At 42.3% G+C, this 17714-nt stretch overlaps 1 protein-coding gene across 1 annotated transcript in view; it reads right to left on the bottom strand.

Annotated features, from left to right (window-relative positions):
* Positions 1 to 360: 360 nt before the first annotated feature.
* The window catches only part of bzw2 (basic leucine zipper and W2 domains 2), a 24603-nt gene continuing 7249 nt past the window's right edge, over positions 361 to 17714 (bottom strand). The window contains exons 4-13 of the mRNA XM_042077451.1: positions 14549 to 14725; positions 13284 to 13387; positions 12593 to 12658; positions 11708 to 11843; positions 11254 to 11363; positions 10045 to 10215; positions 9643 to 9789; positions 6838 to 6976; positions 1097 to 1219; positions 361 to 827 (exon numbers count right to left, since the gene is read on the bottom strand). Of these exons, the coding sequence (XP_041933385.1) occupies positions 799 to 827; positions 1097 to 1219; positions 6838 to 6976; positions 9643 to 9789; positions 10045 to 10215; positions 11254 to 11363; positions 11708 to 11843; positions 12593 to 12658; positions 13284 to 13387; positions 14549 to 14725 (1202 nt within the window). The 3' untranslated portion in view covers positions 361 to 798. The remainder of the gene's footprint in view (positions 828 to 1096; positions 1220 to 6837; positions 6977 to 9642; positions 9790 to 10044; positions 10216 to 11253; positions 11364 to 11707; positions 11844 to 12592; positions 12659 to 13283; positions 13388 to 14548; positions 14726 to 17714) is intronic.

Here is a 17714-nt window from a genome sequence, read left to right as displayed (position 1 = left end):
TTTCTTATCTTCTACTGTCTCTATTGTACAGTGGAGTTTTGTTATATACACTTATATTTACTCTTTCTGCTGTAAGTGCATTTTGTGTGTGATGTATGCTACTGAGACCTTGAATTTCCCCTTGGGGATCAATAAAGTATCTATCTATCTCTATCTTATAAACCTTGCATGTTCACTCCTCTCGCAACGTTTGCACGGGGGTCAGGGAACATAAAAGTGGAATTACTGGTAGTTTATCACAATAAATGTATCCATCCCACGGTTGTTTTAACTGGGACAGGGTTCATTTGAGAAAGTGGTAAGAGTGATGACAAAGTACAGTATACTGCAGACAGTCAATAAGGAACACAGAGACCTCTGAAGCATTGGTGTATACAAAACATCTTTTTTATTATTAAAAAGAGAACAAAAAGCATTGCCAAGTTACATACACAAGTGCGTTTGATCAAGTTTCAAGATCTTCTACCTTAAAGGCCTGTGTGTCCGGCTGTACCTGAGGAGCACTGGCAGACAGTGCCCACTAGGGGGCGTCATAAAGGCTTATCTACGGGCCTGTGGCTAGAGCTCGGTAAGCACTGAGCCAGGAGGCCCTCGGCTTCCTCCTCTGGAGTGTGTGTGTGTGTTTGTGAGTGTGTGTGTGTGTGTGAGAGTGTGCATGTACAGTATATGTTTGGGTGTGTGTGTGTGTGTGTGTGTGTGTGTGTGGAGGGGTGTCTGGGACTTTGGACACTATGCAACATTGTGGGGACTAAAGGTGCATCAAGGGCCAAGGTCATTTAGGCCAACACGACCCCAGAGCTAGTCTTCCTCGCCCTCTGACTCAGATTCTGCAGGAAAGAAAGAAAGAAAGAAAGAAAGAAAGAAAGAAAGGGAAGAAGAGAGAATACGAGAAAGGAATGAAAGAAGACACAAGAAAACATACTGTTGAGACTTAACATGTAAATAGATTAATAATAACAACCTGTGATACATCACTATCATTCTCTGTGCTGTCATTTCTCATCTAAAAATATCTTATCTTCCTCTGTAGACACACACACACACACAGAGACACACACACACACACATACACACAAACAAACACACACGCACACACCTTCCTCTGCATTCTGAAGCCACTCCACAAACTTGTTCATCTGCTCCAGGAAGATGCTCTTGCCCTTGGCTGAGTGGGCGTCTTTGTGCCATTTCAGAATGGCTTCCTCGCTCAGGACGTCCGCTGGGAAACAACATAGAGCAAACCCAAAGTTTATAACTCATAAACACACAAAAAAACTCAAGCATGCAAGAGCGCCTCAGGACGTCCTCTGGGAACTACCACAGAGAGCAAACCCAACGTTTATAACTCACAAACACAAGCACGCAAGAGCTCCGCAGCGCAGCTCAGGATGTCCTCTGGGAACTGAGACAAAAAGCAAACCCAATGTTTATAACTCACAAACACAAGAATGCAAGAGCTCCTCGGGACATCTGCTGGGAACCAACACAGAGAGCAAACCCAATGTTTAAAACTCACAAACACACAAACACAAGCATGCAAGAGCTCCTCAGCCCAGTCCAGCAGAGACTTTCCTTTTCGTTGGTAAGTGGCCTCAATTAGGTACCTGTATCAACTGCCATCTGCTCAACTAGGCCCCCTTTTTCTTAATTGGAATACAGGATACAAGGCAACGTCCATCCAACTTTCTCTCCATCCATCTACTTCAAACCATTCATCCATCCATTAAATGATCTGCCTATCAACATCCATTAAATTATCTACATTCAACTTTTAAACTATCAACTTTTAAAGCTGCAGTAGGCAAGTCTGACAGATTGAGGGGACTTAGCCAAAATTTTGAATGTTTACAACTCTAATGCCCCTCCCCCACTACCACCGAGTATCCACTCATCGAGTTTGTGCTCGTCAGTGCGCACCAGACTGTGATTGACAGTCAGATCTCACACAGCCCTGCTCTGATTGGACCAGAAGACCCGGGAGCTGTGGAATTTTGCAAAACAAATAACAGGCTAGGTGGAGGTAGAAGTGCAGGTTTTTTTCTAAAACTGGCTGATTTATGTTTTTCTGTCGGAGCATAGTGTCGGTTTCAGTGAATATGATCAAACAAATCTTGCCTACTACAGCTTTAAAGTATGAAGATTCATTAAACTATGTGTATCAACATCCTTTCAACTATTTGCCTATCAACATCCATTAAACTGTCTATTAACTATCTGTCTATCAACATCCATTAAACTATCTGCCTATCAACATCCATTAAACTATCTGCCTACCAACATCCATTTAACTATCTGCCTATCAACATCCATTTACTGTAACTCTGCCTACCAACATCCATTCAACTATCTGCCTATCAACATCCATTTACTGTAACTATCTGCCTATCAACATCCATTTAACTATCTGCCTATCAACATCCATTTACTGTAACTATCTGCCTACCAACATCCATTTAACTATCTGCCTATCAACATCCATTTACTGTAACTATCTGCCTATCAACATCCGGTAACACTCCAAAATAAGGTGCCATAATAAATAGCAAACTAGTAATTACCTAACCCTTTGTTAATATTTGTTAATTGTTACTAAAATATCTATTTGGCACAAGTTAATCGTTTTTTCATCATTAATTAAATATTAGTTGTTTGCATAAAATCTGTATGTTAATGTTTTAACAAATCTATTGACTAATATTGTATTAATATATGTTAATAGTTAACTAAATATATTTTTGGCACTAATTAACAGTTATTTCTTACATCATTTAAATGTTAAATGTTTATTTACAAACTATATGCTAATATAAAAGTTAATGACATATTATTATTTATCTAGCTTTTCTGATTAGCTTTGTGGATAATTTATGGAATTTATGGTTTATAGCTTTATGGTCTTGTGGGGTGTATAAGGCACCCTACTGCCAGTGGTTGGTTGTGTGAGAGTTTGCGCTCCTCTTCTTCCACTTCATCCTTATTGGATACCTCTGTGTTTGGCTGTCCTGTAATTGGTGACTCTCTGTCTCGTGTTTGAAAGTAGTGTACTCTTTGCCTTTGGAAGTACTATTTGGTTGCTGCTTGAATTTGGTGAAATTCAGGGGAGGGGGGTGTAACAGAGTTAGAATGTAGTTTAGTGTTTGTATGTGATTTTCGCCGTAATTAAGCAACTTTATTGAGATTGGTATTTTGGAGCCCCCTTTGGAGAAACGCTATACTGCAGCTCTGCTGCGTTTTGTCCTTGTATTGTTGCCATAGCCGATCAGAAGCGGTATGCTTTGCATTGCGTAGGTTGACTGTATAAAGCTCTCCCCACTTTGTTTTAATTTTGTAACTGTAAAATGTTGTTGAAAAAGTTGAAAACTTTGATATACCACCTGTATTATGTTATTTTACATGTACAACTGAGTTAAGATTTGGGTGCAATTCTAGTAACTTAGGGTACGTTCAGACTTAGCGTCTTTTTCTGACAAAAGAAGTTATGCAGACCGCTTTTTCAGTTTGAAAAAAAAAATCTGCCAGCGTTCTTGTTCCAAAAAGCAGCCGGAAGCGTCTTTTTGCGATAGACAAAGTTACTAACGTTACGTGTGGGTACCAAATGTCGCGGAAGAGAAAACTCACGTTGGCTATTGCTTTTGGTATGTTATGGTAAAGTTGTGAAGTCATGTCAAACAATTCCCTATGCTCAGACACTAAAACGAGTCTCTCGACCGGTGTTCTGTCACCTTCTCCATTTTTTACTTGGTTGTCATGGGAAACCACAGGTCTCGGTAATCTGCTTGTGATTGGTCATCTGTAAAAAAGACAGCATGACGTATGGCGTTTTTCCGCTAGAAGTTGAACATTTCTCAACTTCTGAGCTGCAGAAAAAGACAGTTGCAGTCGCGTTTTAAAAGAAGCAGACGACTTTTTTGAAAACACGGTCTACTCCATAGGGTTATAATGTAAAACGAACGCCGGCAGCTGAGAAAAAGACGCTTAGTCTGCATTATTTTAGCATTAGTTTAGCATTATGTTTATGCATTACCTCCGTATGGTCTACGTCTGTGAGTGTTTAGTGAGTCTCAGAATATTAATAAACTGTCGTTCTGTGCACCTGAACATTCCATGTCGCATGTCTCTGAACGTACCCTTAGAGAACGTTTATTAATGTTTTCATTATGACCACGAGTTCATACACACGGAGTCTAACGTGACTAGCTGTAAACTCCGCTAGCAACTTTCCATGCATTCAGTGTAGTTTAGCTTAGTGTGCATGGAAAGTGCAATTCAGTCTAGCAGGAAATGAATGTACATTTAGTTTAGCATTATGTTTATGCATTACCTCCGTATGGTCTACGTCTGTGAGTGTTTAGTGAGTCTCAGAATATTAATAAACTGTCGTTCTGTGCACCTGAACATTCCATGTCGCATGTCTCCCTTGCTAGTAGGGCTGACAGTGATGGTATAGGAATGATGTATGTAATATAGCCCATTCAACTACTTTTTTTTTGTTTTAACTTTTCCTAAAGGAATAAATGTGATAAGCCAGTTTTGGTCTCGGCCCCTTCACCGTCTGACTAGTTATATATTACTAATATATTAATAAAGCTTAACACAACTTTATTATAAGGGTCCCCCATACTGATAGTTACATATTACTAATATATTAATTAAGCTTAACCAACTTTATTATAAGGGGCCCCACGCTTATAGCTATATACTACTAATATATTAATTAAGCTTAACCAACTTTATTGCAAGCGGTTCCGCCGCCGACAACAGTGGCAGCATGTCAAGGTAGCTCCGTGTTTTTTTCTTGAATTTCCCCTTGGGGATCAATAAATCTATCTATCTATCTATCTATCTATTGTAAGGGTCCTATGGAGAGCGGTTCGTATTGGGATAGGCAGAAGCACAGTTTAATAACAATTAGTTAAATAATAATAAGTCATTAACTTTTCTATTAACATATAGTTTGCAAATAAACATTTAACATTTAAATGATGCAAGAAATAACTGTTAATTAGTGCAAAAAAGACATTTAGTTAACTATTAACACATATTAATACAATATTAGTTAATAGATTTGCTAAAACATTAACATACAGATTTTATGCAAACAACTAATATTTAATTAATGATTAAAAAACTATTAACTTGTGCCAAATAGATATGTTAGTAACAATTAACAAATATTACCAAAAAGGGTTAGGTAATTACTAGTTTGCTATTTATTATGGCACCTTATTATGGAGTGTTACCCAACATCCATTTAACTATCTGCCTATCAACATCCATTTACTGTAACTATCTGCCTACCAACATCCATTTAACTATCTGCCTATCAACATCCATTTACTGTAACTATCTGCCTATCAACATCCATTTAACTATCTGCCTATCAACATTCATTTACTGTAACTATCTGCCTACCAACATCCAGTGCCGCTCCTGGCCATTCGGGTTCCCAAAGCTGTTTTAAATTATATCAATTATAATAATGACAAAGTCATTTTGTTTCAAAATATTTTTTTGTTAAGAAATATTACTATTTTGATGCTGTTCAAGAACATTGTGTCTACACGGTTCTCATACTGATCATTACAAGCTCTGCTCTAGACTCGTCTTTGTTGCCTTCATGATTTCCTTTTAAAAAATTCTTATATTAAAAATTGATCAACAATGACAAGCCAGCTGGAACCTGCCACTCTCTCTCTCCCTCTCGTGCGCGCTCAGGCGCTTTCCGAAATAAATGGAACACCGTAATTCACAGCCAAGATTTTGTACATTTTCTTAAGCTATGAGGTTAATACACAGGTTAATGTATTAATATGTTTTTTTTTTTTTTGTAGCATAACGTTTAAGTTAGAGCTGCTGCATAATGGAGGTTGAGAGAGGACCCCAAAAGTATCATCCTTATCTAACATGCTGTTGGTGCATTTTGACATTATAAATGTTCTCTAAGAAGAGTGGAAAACAGTTTGGAGTAAAGATATTTATTGGCTAAATTGTGGTGCCCCCTCTGTCACTTGGTGCTCTGATGCGTGATGCATGTGGTGGTAGCGGCGGCACTGTCAATATCTATTAAGATGCATTAAACTATCTGACAACTAGTTTACTAGTTAAACTATCTAACAACTTGTAAATTATGTGCATTCATCTTTTAAACTATCTAAAACTATCAACATTCATTGAACGATGTGTATCAACATCCATTAAACTATCTGCCTATCAACATCCATTAAACTATCTGTCTATCAACGTTCATTAAGCTATCTGTCTATCAACATCTTTTTAAACTATCTACTTTTGAACTATCAACACTCATAAAACTATGCAACTACCATGTCTATCCTAGCAACATCTTAGTAACCATCTCTGCATTATCTGTTTTTTTTTAAGTATATTTTTTGGACAGGACAGTGGAGAGTGACAGGAATCAAGTGAGAGAGAGAGGTGGGGTGGGATCGGGAAATGACCGAAGGTCGGATTCGAACCTGGGTCCCCGTGGGCACTCGGACCCGTATATGGTGCCACAGCACCCCCCTGCATTATCTGTTTTAACTATACATGATATTTTACAATCACAATCTTTGCATTTTCATGCACTGGTAATTCATTGTTGCATTTCTAGTTTTATTTGAAAAAGGTGCAGCAAATGATTAAAGTTACATTTGAAACGTTAGTCATGTGCTGCACCTTTCTAAAATAAAAATAAGCAATCTAAACATCTGTGTGCTCCAGTGATCCTGTCCTTTTACTAGACAGGATTTATTTGTCTTTTCTAAATGGCGTGGACTTTATCAGTGAGCTTTTCTCCAGACATGAGCGGCCTCCAATGCTGGCTGGTGTAAGCACCTTTGTAGAAGAGCACGACAATCTTGGAGAAGGCCTTCATGAAGTGGATGTTGTCGTAGCAGTAGTCCTGGATCTTCAGCAGCAGAACGAGCTCCGACTGGCCCTGAGAGCTGAAAATGGCCAGCAGGGGTGCGTAATGCTGGAACACACAGAGGGTACGACAGTTCAGAAGTGGGCTAAACCAGTTAGCCTAGCTTAGCATAATTCACTGAAAGTGGGTTAGACCAATTAGCCTAGCTAATTGCTATTAGGGAGCTACTAGGCCTGCTGGTCTTACCCACTTTCAGTGAATTATGCTAAGCTAAGCTAATGCTGTCAGACTGGGTTATTGCACTCATAGAGAGCAGAAGGGGATGTATACTGTTATCTAATTCTGGGGGGGGGGGGGGGGGGGGGGGTTATGCTTATTTCCCAAACATTTGACATGTTATTTTGAGAATCTTCAGAAGTATTAACACAGTAAAGAAAGTCGGACCCGTGAAATAACAGGCAGAAAATTCTAGTTGTTGGAATTTGTACAGTGTTGTTGGACCATTTGATCAATACAAACAAAAAATTGTATTGTTAAATGTTTTTTGTGTTATATGATGTGTCAGGCTTTAGAGGTATAAATGTGATAATAACATTTGAATCAATCAATTCTGTTTCTTCCCTTTTCCTATATTTTAACCCTTAGAACCCTAAGCTGTTTTTAGGGCATTTTCACTATACCTTTATTCATAAGGATTTATTCTGGTCATTGTAAGTGCCACACACACACATTATATATTGTTTTTTTCAGCAGAGTCTAGGCTATCCAGATCATTTAATGTATTAGTACTAGCATTGATTTTATTTTGATTTTTAAAGAATTTAAATATAAAAAGCGTATTATAAAAAGTCTTATATTTTGACCTGTATCTCTCCACAGCAAGCTCATAGCTCTACATGCATTTCATGTGTGTGTAGGGCAGACTGTCCTGAATCGGGCAATATAATTGCCATGTTGAAGGAATACTCTGGGGCTGAGCAATTTACAGAAATATGTGGTGTGTGATTTACAGAAATAAATGCCATTTTTTATTTAGTGATGAAATATGACATTTCTGCGCTCCATATCTGTGACACGAACTGATCTGACCTGACTTGACCCAAGTTTGCATGTTAGCATGTGTGCCTATGGTGTATGCACTCATAATGATTCTCAATTTTGCTGTCACTTCGTCTGTTTTATAACCCAGAACGATGTTATATTGGTATATCAAATGATAGCTCTGTGTCTCCGTGAGTCCGTGAGTAATTCAAACGAGAGTAATGGGTGTGCAGTGTGGTTTGTGTACATGAAGTTAATATTTTGCAGTCACTTCGTCTGTTTATATAAACCAGAAGGATCGATATACATGGTACCAATGGATAGCCCTGTGTCTCCTCTTTCATCTAATATGCTTGCCATATCTATGCGATCACGGGTTCGCGAGTAATTCAAACAAAAGTAATGGGTGCGCAGGTGAAGTATAGACTGTAAATATGATGCAATTTGATTTAATTTCATGATTTTTTAAAAATGTCATACTTGATCGTACAGACAAGTGCGTAGTGTCTTTGGAAAGCCCCACTTCTTCTCTGTCATGCAATAAATGTTTCATCTCGCTGCGATGAACAGTCGCGGAGCAATGTAACAGAGAAGAAAGGGTGTATTTTTTGACGCACTTTGCGTCAATCGGGTTCTATGGGTTAAATGTATTTGGCTTTACTGTGTCATAAAATCTGGGCAGAGCATACACTTTAAGTTTTATAAGTCACAGTGCTGCTTGCAGGACACTGTTTTTCCACCAGATGGCAGACTACACCTGTCAGATTGCATTCAGTGGGTTTTTCAGCAGATTTTTTTTTTTCAGGTTATGCTGAAGAAGAACAGGTCTGGGAAACTTGAGTATCATATATGATGCACACGGCTAACGCTCACTCACTCATTCATTCATTCTGCTGTATTAACATTTTTTTAAATCATTTTTATTCATTCCTCTGTGTGTGTGTGTGTGTATTTGTGTGTGTGTGTTAGAGTGCGATCCGGGCCGCAAATTTCTGTCCGAACCCGGCCCGAGCCAGACGCAGATGATGCCTCAGTTATTCCCATGCTAGTGATTAAACATTCACGTTTGTGGATAGCCTGTCTTTAGCCCATTAAACGGAACAAACAACAAATGGAATTCTTGTCTACAGAATCAGATGAGCGTGCACACACGCAGGTCACACACAGCGCACATTAACAAGAGGCCCAAGCAAGTGAAATTCTAGTCTTACCATTGACGAACAGTCCCTCTGTCACTGATCCATATGCAGCATCAACATTAATTGGGGCAACTCGAGGAAATCCTCCTCCAGTTGAACGAGACGACCGTATAGCCTACCGGTAGCCTATGTCTTTACCTCAGTATGCAACGCAAATACAACTGCCTTTACATAGTAGGCCTAGAGTTAATTTGCTTAGTTTTCTTTGGTCTTAAAATCTCCTGATAGGCTAACAACTTTTTTTTTAACTTCACCCAAGACGTGCCACCTGAAATGCACATGCGTTGTCACGGCTACTTAAACAAATCTTGCACACAGGAAGAAAGCTGTTACGTTTTATTTTATTCTCAAAAAACAAACGTTTGCATCATGTAAAGCAGATCTGAACCGAACCCGACTATAATTTGTAAATATTTGTCCGAACCCGACCCGACCCGTCGGGTCCCGTCGGGCTCGGGTCGGGTAGCCACACTCTAGTGTGTGTGTGTGTGTGTATGTGTGTGTGTGTGTGTGTGTGTGTGTGTGTGTGTGTACCTTCAAGTGTTTGAGAGCCTGCTCAGCAACCAGTTCCTCTTTCTTGTTCCATTCCACAGCATTCATGAGGCAGGTCCACAGCAGACCAATCACAGCCTGCTCCTGGAGCTCATTCCGCTTCATCTCCTCCTTCACATACGCTGCTATCTACACACACACTCACACACACACACACACACACAGCACATACACACACACACACACACACACACACACACACACAAAGCAAACACACACACACACACACACACGCACACACAAAGCAAACACACACACACACACACACACACACACAGCACACGCACACACACATGAAACAAGATGAAATAATGACAACAAAATCCAAATACGTGTGTGTGTGTGCGTGTGTGTGTGTGTGCGTGTGTGTGTGTGTGTGTGTACCTCTCGTATAGGGCACTCCTGGGACAGGCGTTCCTGTAGTTCCTTCTGCAGCTCCTTGCGTGTCCCCAGGGTCTGCTGCACACGCAGGAACTCAGACAGTTCCTTCAGGCCCGCCTCGTTGAAGTACTTGGAGAAGTGCTCCACCGTCTGCTTATTGGGAGGGAGCAGCTCCTGGACACACACACACACACACACATTACAACACAATGACATCACTTCCTGTGAAGTACTTGGAGAAGTGCTCCACCGTCTGCTTATTAGGAGAAAGCAGCTCCTGATGGGACACACACACACACACACACACACATCACAACACAATGACATCACTTCCTGTGCAGTGCCAAGGCTCCTACAGAGTAGGGGTTCTTCACTGACAGTCACTCTGGAAGAACTTTCATTACGGAATGGGGTTACACGTCTGACCATCAGGTCATCCTGCGTTACAGTGTGTGTGTGTGTGTGTGTGTGTGTTAGAGAGAGAGAGGGCTTGTGTAGATTAGTGTTCTGATACACTTTATTCCTTGGAGCAAGAGTGAAGCCCATCCCCACATGAGTGAAACCCAAACACACGTGTTTTAGTGGAGTACAAAAACACACATCTCACACACACACACACACACACAAACACACACCACATTACTCTTGGAATACGTGTTTTAAAAACACACATCACACACACACACACACACATCACATTAGTCTTGGACTACGTGTTTTAGAGGAGTACAAAAACACACATCAAATTACTCAAAAACACACATCAAATTACTCAAAAACACACATCACATTACTCAAAAACACACATCACATTACTCAAAAACACACATAGCATTACTCTAAAACACACATCACACACACACACACACACACACACACACACACACATCGCAATACTTTTGGACTACATGTGGATTTAAGTGAACTGATTCTGTTGTCATGGAAGCTACAGGGAGAGGTTAATGACATGAGTTAGATAACACACACACACACACACACACACACACACACACACACACACACACACACACACACCCCACACACAGAAGGCATCACCATGGAAACACTTCTCCATGATAAAAAGAAGTGACACTCACATTCATACATCTATAGAGTTGCTATAGTAACAAGTGTGATAGACACCCACTCACACACTCCCACTCAGCCACAGCATCATGACATCATCAGCACGAGACAGGAGGCCGGACCTACCAGCAGTCTCTTGTCCAGGTTGGCCTTCCTGAGTGCAGAGGTGACAGAGTTGGCGTCCTTCTCTGCCATCCAGGCTTTGAACATCTTCACAGCAAAGGATGCGGAGATTCCTGACACCACACAAGGCACAACAGAGCTAAATGTAGCAATGGTACTGTTTAAACGTTTAAATGTTTAGAGGAGCAGCCGTGGCCTACTCGTTAGCGCTTCGGACTTATAACCGGAGGGTTGCCGGTTCGAACCCCGACCAGTAGGCACGGCTGAAGTGCCCTTGAACAAGGCACCTAACCCCTTGAGAGACCAAATTTTACCTCATGGGATCAAAAGAGTATATATACATATATATATATATATAAACTGCCAGGATTGACTGGTGTGTGTGTGTGTGTGTGTGTGTGTGTGTGTGTGTGTGTGTGTGTGTGTGTGTGTGTGTGTATTTGTGTGTCAGACTCACCCTCCTTGACCAGGTTGTCGCTGAAGAGGCTGGTGAGGATGGGCGGGGGCAGGTTGCCACTGGACAACAGGATGCCGGTCAGCATGGCCAGCTTGGTTTGCTCCGTCTCCGAGAACGCTTTCAGGAAGAGCAGCAACTGCAGAGGAAGTGACGTCACACCATCAGGGACTAACCAAAGACCTACACATGTGCAATGCACGAACGTGACGGAAAGACTCTCAACAGGTCCGAGGCCACCACCTGGTTCTATTTCATGACACCCTGTGTGTGTTGGCACAAAAAAGCCAATGAGCCTGACGTCTATTTACCCCATGTGAGAGGTTTTATTGCTTATGATTAGTGGCTATGAAGTGGATTTAGGGTGTTATGGTGATGTAGTGTGAGAGGTTTTATTGCTTATGATTAGTGGCTATGAAGTGGATTTAGGGTGTTTTGGTGATGTAGTGTGAGTCTTTTAATCCGCCAGTATGTAGAATTACTTGTAAATGCATACCATGTTATGTGCATTATATATGTTATTATACTAGTATTTAGTATGTTTTGGTGTAGTGTGGGAATGCTATTGTTTAGTATGCATTGGTGATGCAGTGTGTGCAATTGTGCTGGTAGCATGTAGTATGTTTTATTGATGCAGTGTGTGTATGTATTGATGCAGTGTGGGTATATTATTGTGCTAGTATGTGTATGTATTCATGTAGAGTGGGTACAGTATGCTATTGTGCTAGTATTTAGTATGCATTGATGCAGTGTGGGTATGCTATTGTGCTAGTGTGTGTATGTATTGATGCAGTGTGGGTATGCTATTGTGCTAGTGTGTAGTATGAATTGGTGATGCAGTGTGTGATATTGTGCTAGTATGGTGTGGATTCAGCAAATCAGGTTTACCTTTTTGATCTCCTCCTCAAAGGCCTTCTCTAGGTATTTATACCTCCTGATCAGCTTATTAAACACCTGAAAACAGACAACACTGAGTGGAACGTTTACTTCATTTGGTTTGCTTGTTTTACTGTACAGGCTCAGGCGATGAGCAACAGGATATGAGCTCCACAGACACACACACACACACACACACTCATCATGTTGAATCATCACTGAGGCACTTTCTATGGGCCCAGTGATAAACAGAGTCTGAAAGTCTGTGTCTTAGAAAGGCAGACTCCATCATTACATTACATTACATTACATTACATTTGGCTGACGCTTTTTAGCCAAAGCGACTAACAACATAGTAAACAGTTTAAGTTTTAGAGCAGTTCTCAACAATTTTAGGACAATTTAAAAACATTAGAGTACAGTAAGAATAAGTGCATCAGTGAGTGCATAATACATCTGCTACAGATAGCAGTGTGGTTCTAAAAACCTGAGATAGCAGTGTGGTTCTAAAGACCTGAGATAGCAGTATGGTTCTAAAGACCTGTGACAGCAGTGTGGTTCTAAAGACCTAAGACAGCAGTGTGGTTCTAAAGACTTGTGATAGCAGTGTGGTTCTAAAGACCTAAGACAGCAGTGTGGTTCTAAAGACCTGTGATAGCAGTGTGGTTCTAAAGACCTGAGACAGCAGTGTGGTTCTACAGACCTGAGCATAGCTGCGGAGAGCAGCATGGTTCTCCTCCACAGTGAACACACAGTGTTTTGTCACCTTGGTCTTGTCCCCATCGTCGATACGTGTTCCACCAGGTGCTGCAGCAACAGAATGAGGTCAAAGGTCAGGCATACAAACACACAAATACACAGAGTGCGCAGACACACATCTATGTGCTAACATGTACATGTGTGTGTGTGTGTGTGTATGTGTGAGTGTGTGTGTGTGTTTGTGTGTGTGTGTGTGTGTGTGTGTGTGTGTGTGTGTGTGTGTGTGTGTGTAGTAGGCTATGAGTAGTCTGTGTGTAAGCCCTTTAGCAGTAATTGGGCTGATCAAGACTCAATTCCATCTCACAGACTGTCCCTCCCCCCACAGCTGAAAGTGAACTAATATTAGACAGATTAAGTCTGTGGAGTAGTACCTCTGTGCGTGTGCGTGTGTGTGTGTGTGTGTGTGTGTGTCTGTGTGTGTGTGTGTGTGTGTGTGTGTGTGTGTGTGTGTGCAAACAGTGTGTTCGAGAACTGGAGTGACTCATGTGCTAAATGTGGTCTAGTCTGTCCGAGTGTGTGTGTGTGTGTGTGAGAAAGTGTGTATGTGTGTGTGAGTGTGTGTGTGAGGTGCGAGGTGAAGGCTTAGCTGCAGATTAATTCTGGTTACTGATGCTGAGTGGCTCACAGGACTCCCTACAGACACTTCACTGCCTCACTCTCCTCTTTCCTCCTTTCTCCTCTCTCTCTCTCCTCCTTTCTCTCCTCTCCTCTCCTCTCTCTCTCTCCTCTCCTCACTCCTTTCCTCTCCTCTCTCTCCTCCTCTCCTCTCTCTCCTTCTCCTCTCCTCTCCTCTCTCTCCTTCTCCTCTCCTCCTCTCCTCCTCCCTCCTTCTCCTCTCCTCTCTCTCTCTCCTCTCTCTCTTTCTCCTCTTATCTGTGTGTGTGCGTGTGTGTGTCTAAGTTAGTATCCCTAGGTCCAGGTGTGCTTGTGGGCAGGGTTGAAGTGGACCTGGACACTACTGGTGACCTCTTTCACCAGATTTTAACGCCTAGCCTCCCGGTTATTGTTGCAACTTCCCTAGAGCCACACACACACACACACACACACACACAAACACACACACACACACACATACAGACGCACATGCACACACACCCACACATACAGTACACTCACACACACACACAAACACACACACACACACATACACACACCCACACCCCCACACACACAAAGTCACACCCTCACACACGTCCACTCCAGTCTCACCGAGCATGCTCCCTGCAATGAGGATGTCAAACAGCGTGTCGGCATAGCGACGGTAGTCCAGGCGGGAGCCGTTGGAATCCAGGAACTTGGCTACAGCCTCCAGGTCCCCTCCAGACTCGTTGAGGCCCAGGACGATCGTGTCTCGGAACACCGTGGGCTCAAACTTCTCCTTTTCATCTACGGAGGAGGAGGAGAGAAGGAGGAGATGGAGGAGGAGGAGGAGGAGATGGAGGAGGAGGAGGAAGAGGAAGAGGAGGAGATGGAGGAGGAGGAGGAGAAGGAGGAGGAGGAGGAAGAGGAGGAGATGGAGGAGGAGGAGGAAGAGGAGGGGGAGGAAAGGAGGAGAAGGAGGAGAGGAGGAGATGGAGGAGGAGGAGGAGGAGGAAGAGGAGGAGATGGAGGAGGAGCAGGAGGAGGAGGAGAGGAGGAGGAAGAGGAGGAGATGGAGGAGGAGATGGAGGAGGAAGAGGAGGAGATGGAGGAGGAGGAGGAAGAGGAAGAGATGGAGGAGGAGGAGGTGGAGAGGAGGAAGAGGAGGAGGAGGAGGAGAGGAGAAGTAGGAGGATGAGGAGAGGAGGAGGAGGAAAGAAGGAGAAGGAGGAGGTAGAGGAGGAGGAGGAGGAGAAGGAAGAGGAGGGGGAGGAAAGGAGGAGAAGGAGGAGAGGAGGAGGAGGAAAGGAGGAGAGGAGGAAGAGGAGGGGGAGGAAAGGAGGAGGAGGAGGAGAAGGAGAGGAGGAGGAGGAGGAGAAGGAGGAGGAGGAGAAGGAGGAGGAGGAGAGAGAGCAATGAGGAACACTGCAACATGAGGAACAGGCATCACTCACACACACACACACAGACACACACACACATCTCTCATAAGGCATCACACACACACACACTATCACACACATCTCTCATAAGGCATCACACACACACACACACACACACACACACACATACACACATACACACACATCCCAAATAAGGCATTGTGGCAGCTCTGTCATTTCTAGTCTGGGTTCCTGCTACCTATCTGGGGAAACCTGAGCTCTTGCATATCTTATCAACCACACCAACCTTGTTGGTGCCCCCCACCCAATCCCAATCCTCCCCCACCTTTTTTATGCAGCCCCCCCCCCATTAATGCACAAATAGGCTGACACCAGACATAATTTCACTGCATTTCTTACTTCCAGTAACTATATGCATGTGACAATAAACTTCCTTGTATCCTTGTATCCACAAAGGAAACTTAGATCATCCAATTCTAATCTTTTACTGTAATTGTACCCAAAGTGCTCCACAAACAAAGTGGAGAAGCTGCTTTTATCCATTATGCCCCCAAACTATGGAACACCCTGCGTCTGTACATCAAGCAGGCGAGTTCAGTAAATATTTTTAAAAAAGATCTGAAAACATACCTGTACAGGAAAGCTTTTAGTTAACTCATCTTATCCTGTAGACTACTTTTTCAGATTATTCTACAACAATTGGGTTCTATGGAACTATTTATTTGTTTCTGATTGGCCGAGAGACGTTCCATGAGTTGGAATATCCATGGACATTTCAACTCAGACTTTGCACAGGTAATAATAAATCACTCCGCGATACAATGCGAAGAGTCAACACCATGTTCTCATCCCAGCTCTCCACTATTTTAAGCAATGGGTTACTCCTTAGCAAACCATAACGAAACAGTGCTTCACCACATCTGTGGATTAAGCCACACAGTCAACTCTAAGTAAGATAAACGAGGATGCTAATTGTTCTCAGCATTGCCAGCATTGTGTATAATATGATTGTCACTTGGAGGAGACTTATAGATAACTAACGTTAGCATAGTTAGCTAACCGCTGCTAACATGCTAGCATCGTCACATCAGAAAAGCATGGAGCTGTGCACAGTAGAGTAACATTTATTCACCATAAATTAATAAAGTTGAGTGGTTCTGCAATGTAGGCTATGTTTCCGTTTTTTGCAGTACCATGTCCCTTACATGACATGGCCCAGCGTCCTTGTAACATGCATGCAGCAAAGCTAAACATGAACGTAATTTCAGCCCGACTTTCAACATTTCTTTCAATGAAGACACGAAAAACCACAAAGACCCATAACGAGGGATCTGGAATGTTGGTTACCTAGCAACCAAGACGTTGTCTATTGAAAAGGGAACTATTTTTGATGCGTAAGAACGATGTCGAAATTAACATTTTTAAACAATAATGGGGTGTTTTCAGATAATTTAGTTTGTGGTAGAATTGTTGTATAAAAGCAATATAGCACTCGTGATCGTGGGATTGGTCATGGATATTCCCACGGCTGTTGTTGCCTGCGCCACTCGGCCTCCGGCCTCGTGGCTACGGCCGAACAACACCCGTGGGAATATCCATCACCAACCCCACTCTCACTCGTGCTATATTGCTTAATTCTACATCTGCTGCTATTGGAGGGCACAGCCAGCCAGAAGCAGATGGGCTCCCCCTATTAAGTCAGGTTCTGCTCAAGGTTTCTTCCTAGAATATGGGAGTTTTTCCTTGCCACAGTTGCCATATGGCGTGCTTGTGGGGGGTAAAGGGTTAAGGCTGCCAGTCTTGAATGTCTGTGTATAGTGTCAAAAATTTGCGACATATGCTAAGAGCAAGCTAAGGCTGGCTGCTTGGAGTCCGCATCAACGGGGCCTAAGCATTTGATAGCCTAAGCATTTGTCAGCAAAGCCTTTATATATCCATAGTAGTATAATAGTATTTCTGATATGTTGCTGATTGGATCATAAACGGCCACAGCAACAATGGGGAATGACTGACTCTTCTCTAATAACTGTTACATGTTATTTTCTATATTTCTGATATGTTGCTGATTGGATCATAAACGGCCAGAGCAATGAAGAAAAGTGAAAGTGATTGATAATGACTGACTGACTATTATTGTGTTACATGCTCCAAATGTAAGGCACTTTGAGCTGCATTCTGTGTATGAAAGGTGCTATACAAATAAAGCTTATTATTATTATTATTATTATTATTATTACTTGAACCCTCTGCCCCGGGGTATTTGCACCCACCCCACGTCTCTGCCTTGGGGTATTTGCGGTACCTGCCTGGGGTATTTGTAGTACATGTCCGGGGTATTTCTGGCACAACTCTACACTTCAGACATCAGAAACTCACTCTACACTGCAGACTTC

The sequence above is a fragment of the Alosa sapidissima genome, chromosome 21, assembly GCF_018492685.1.
Source record: "Alosa sapidissima isolate fAloSap1 chromosome 21, fAloSap1.pri, whole genome shotgun sequence".
NCBI classification, from domain to species: Eukaryota; Metazoa; Chordata; class Actinopteri; order Clupeiformes; family Clupeidae; genus Alosa; species Alosa sapidissima.
Note: the sequence above shows the minus strand (reverse complement) of the source record. Positions and strands in the feature narration are given on the sequence as shown.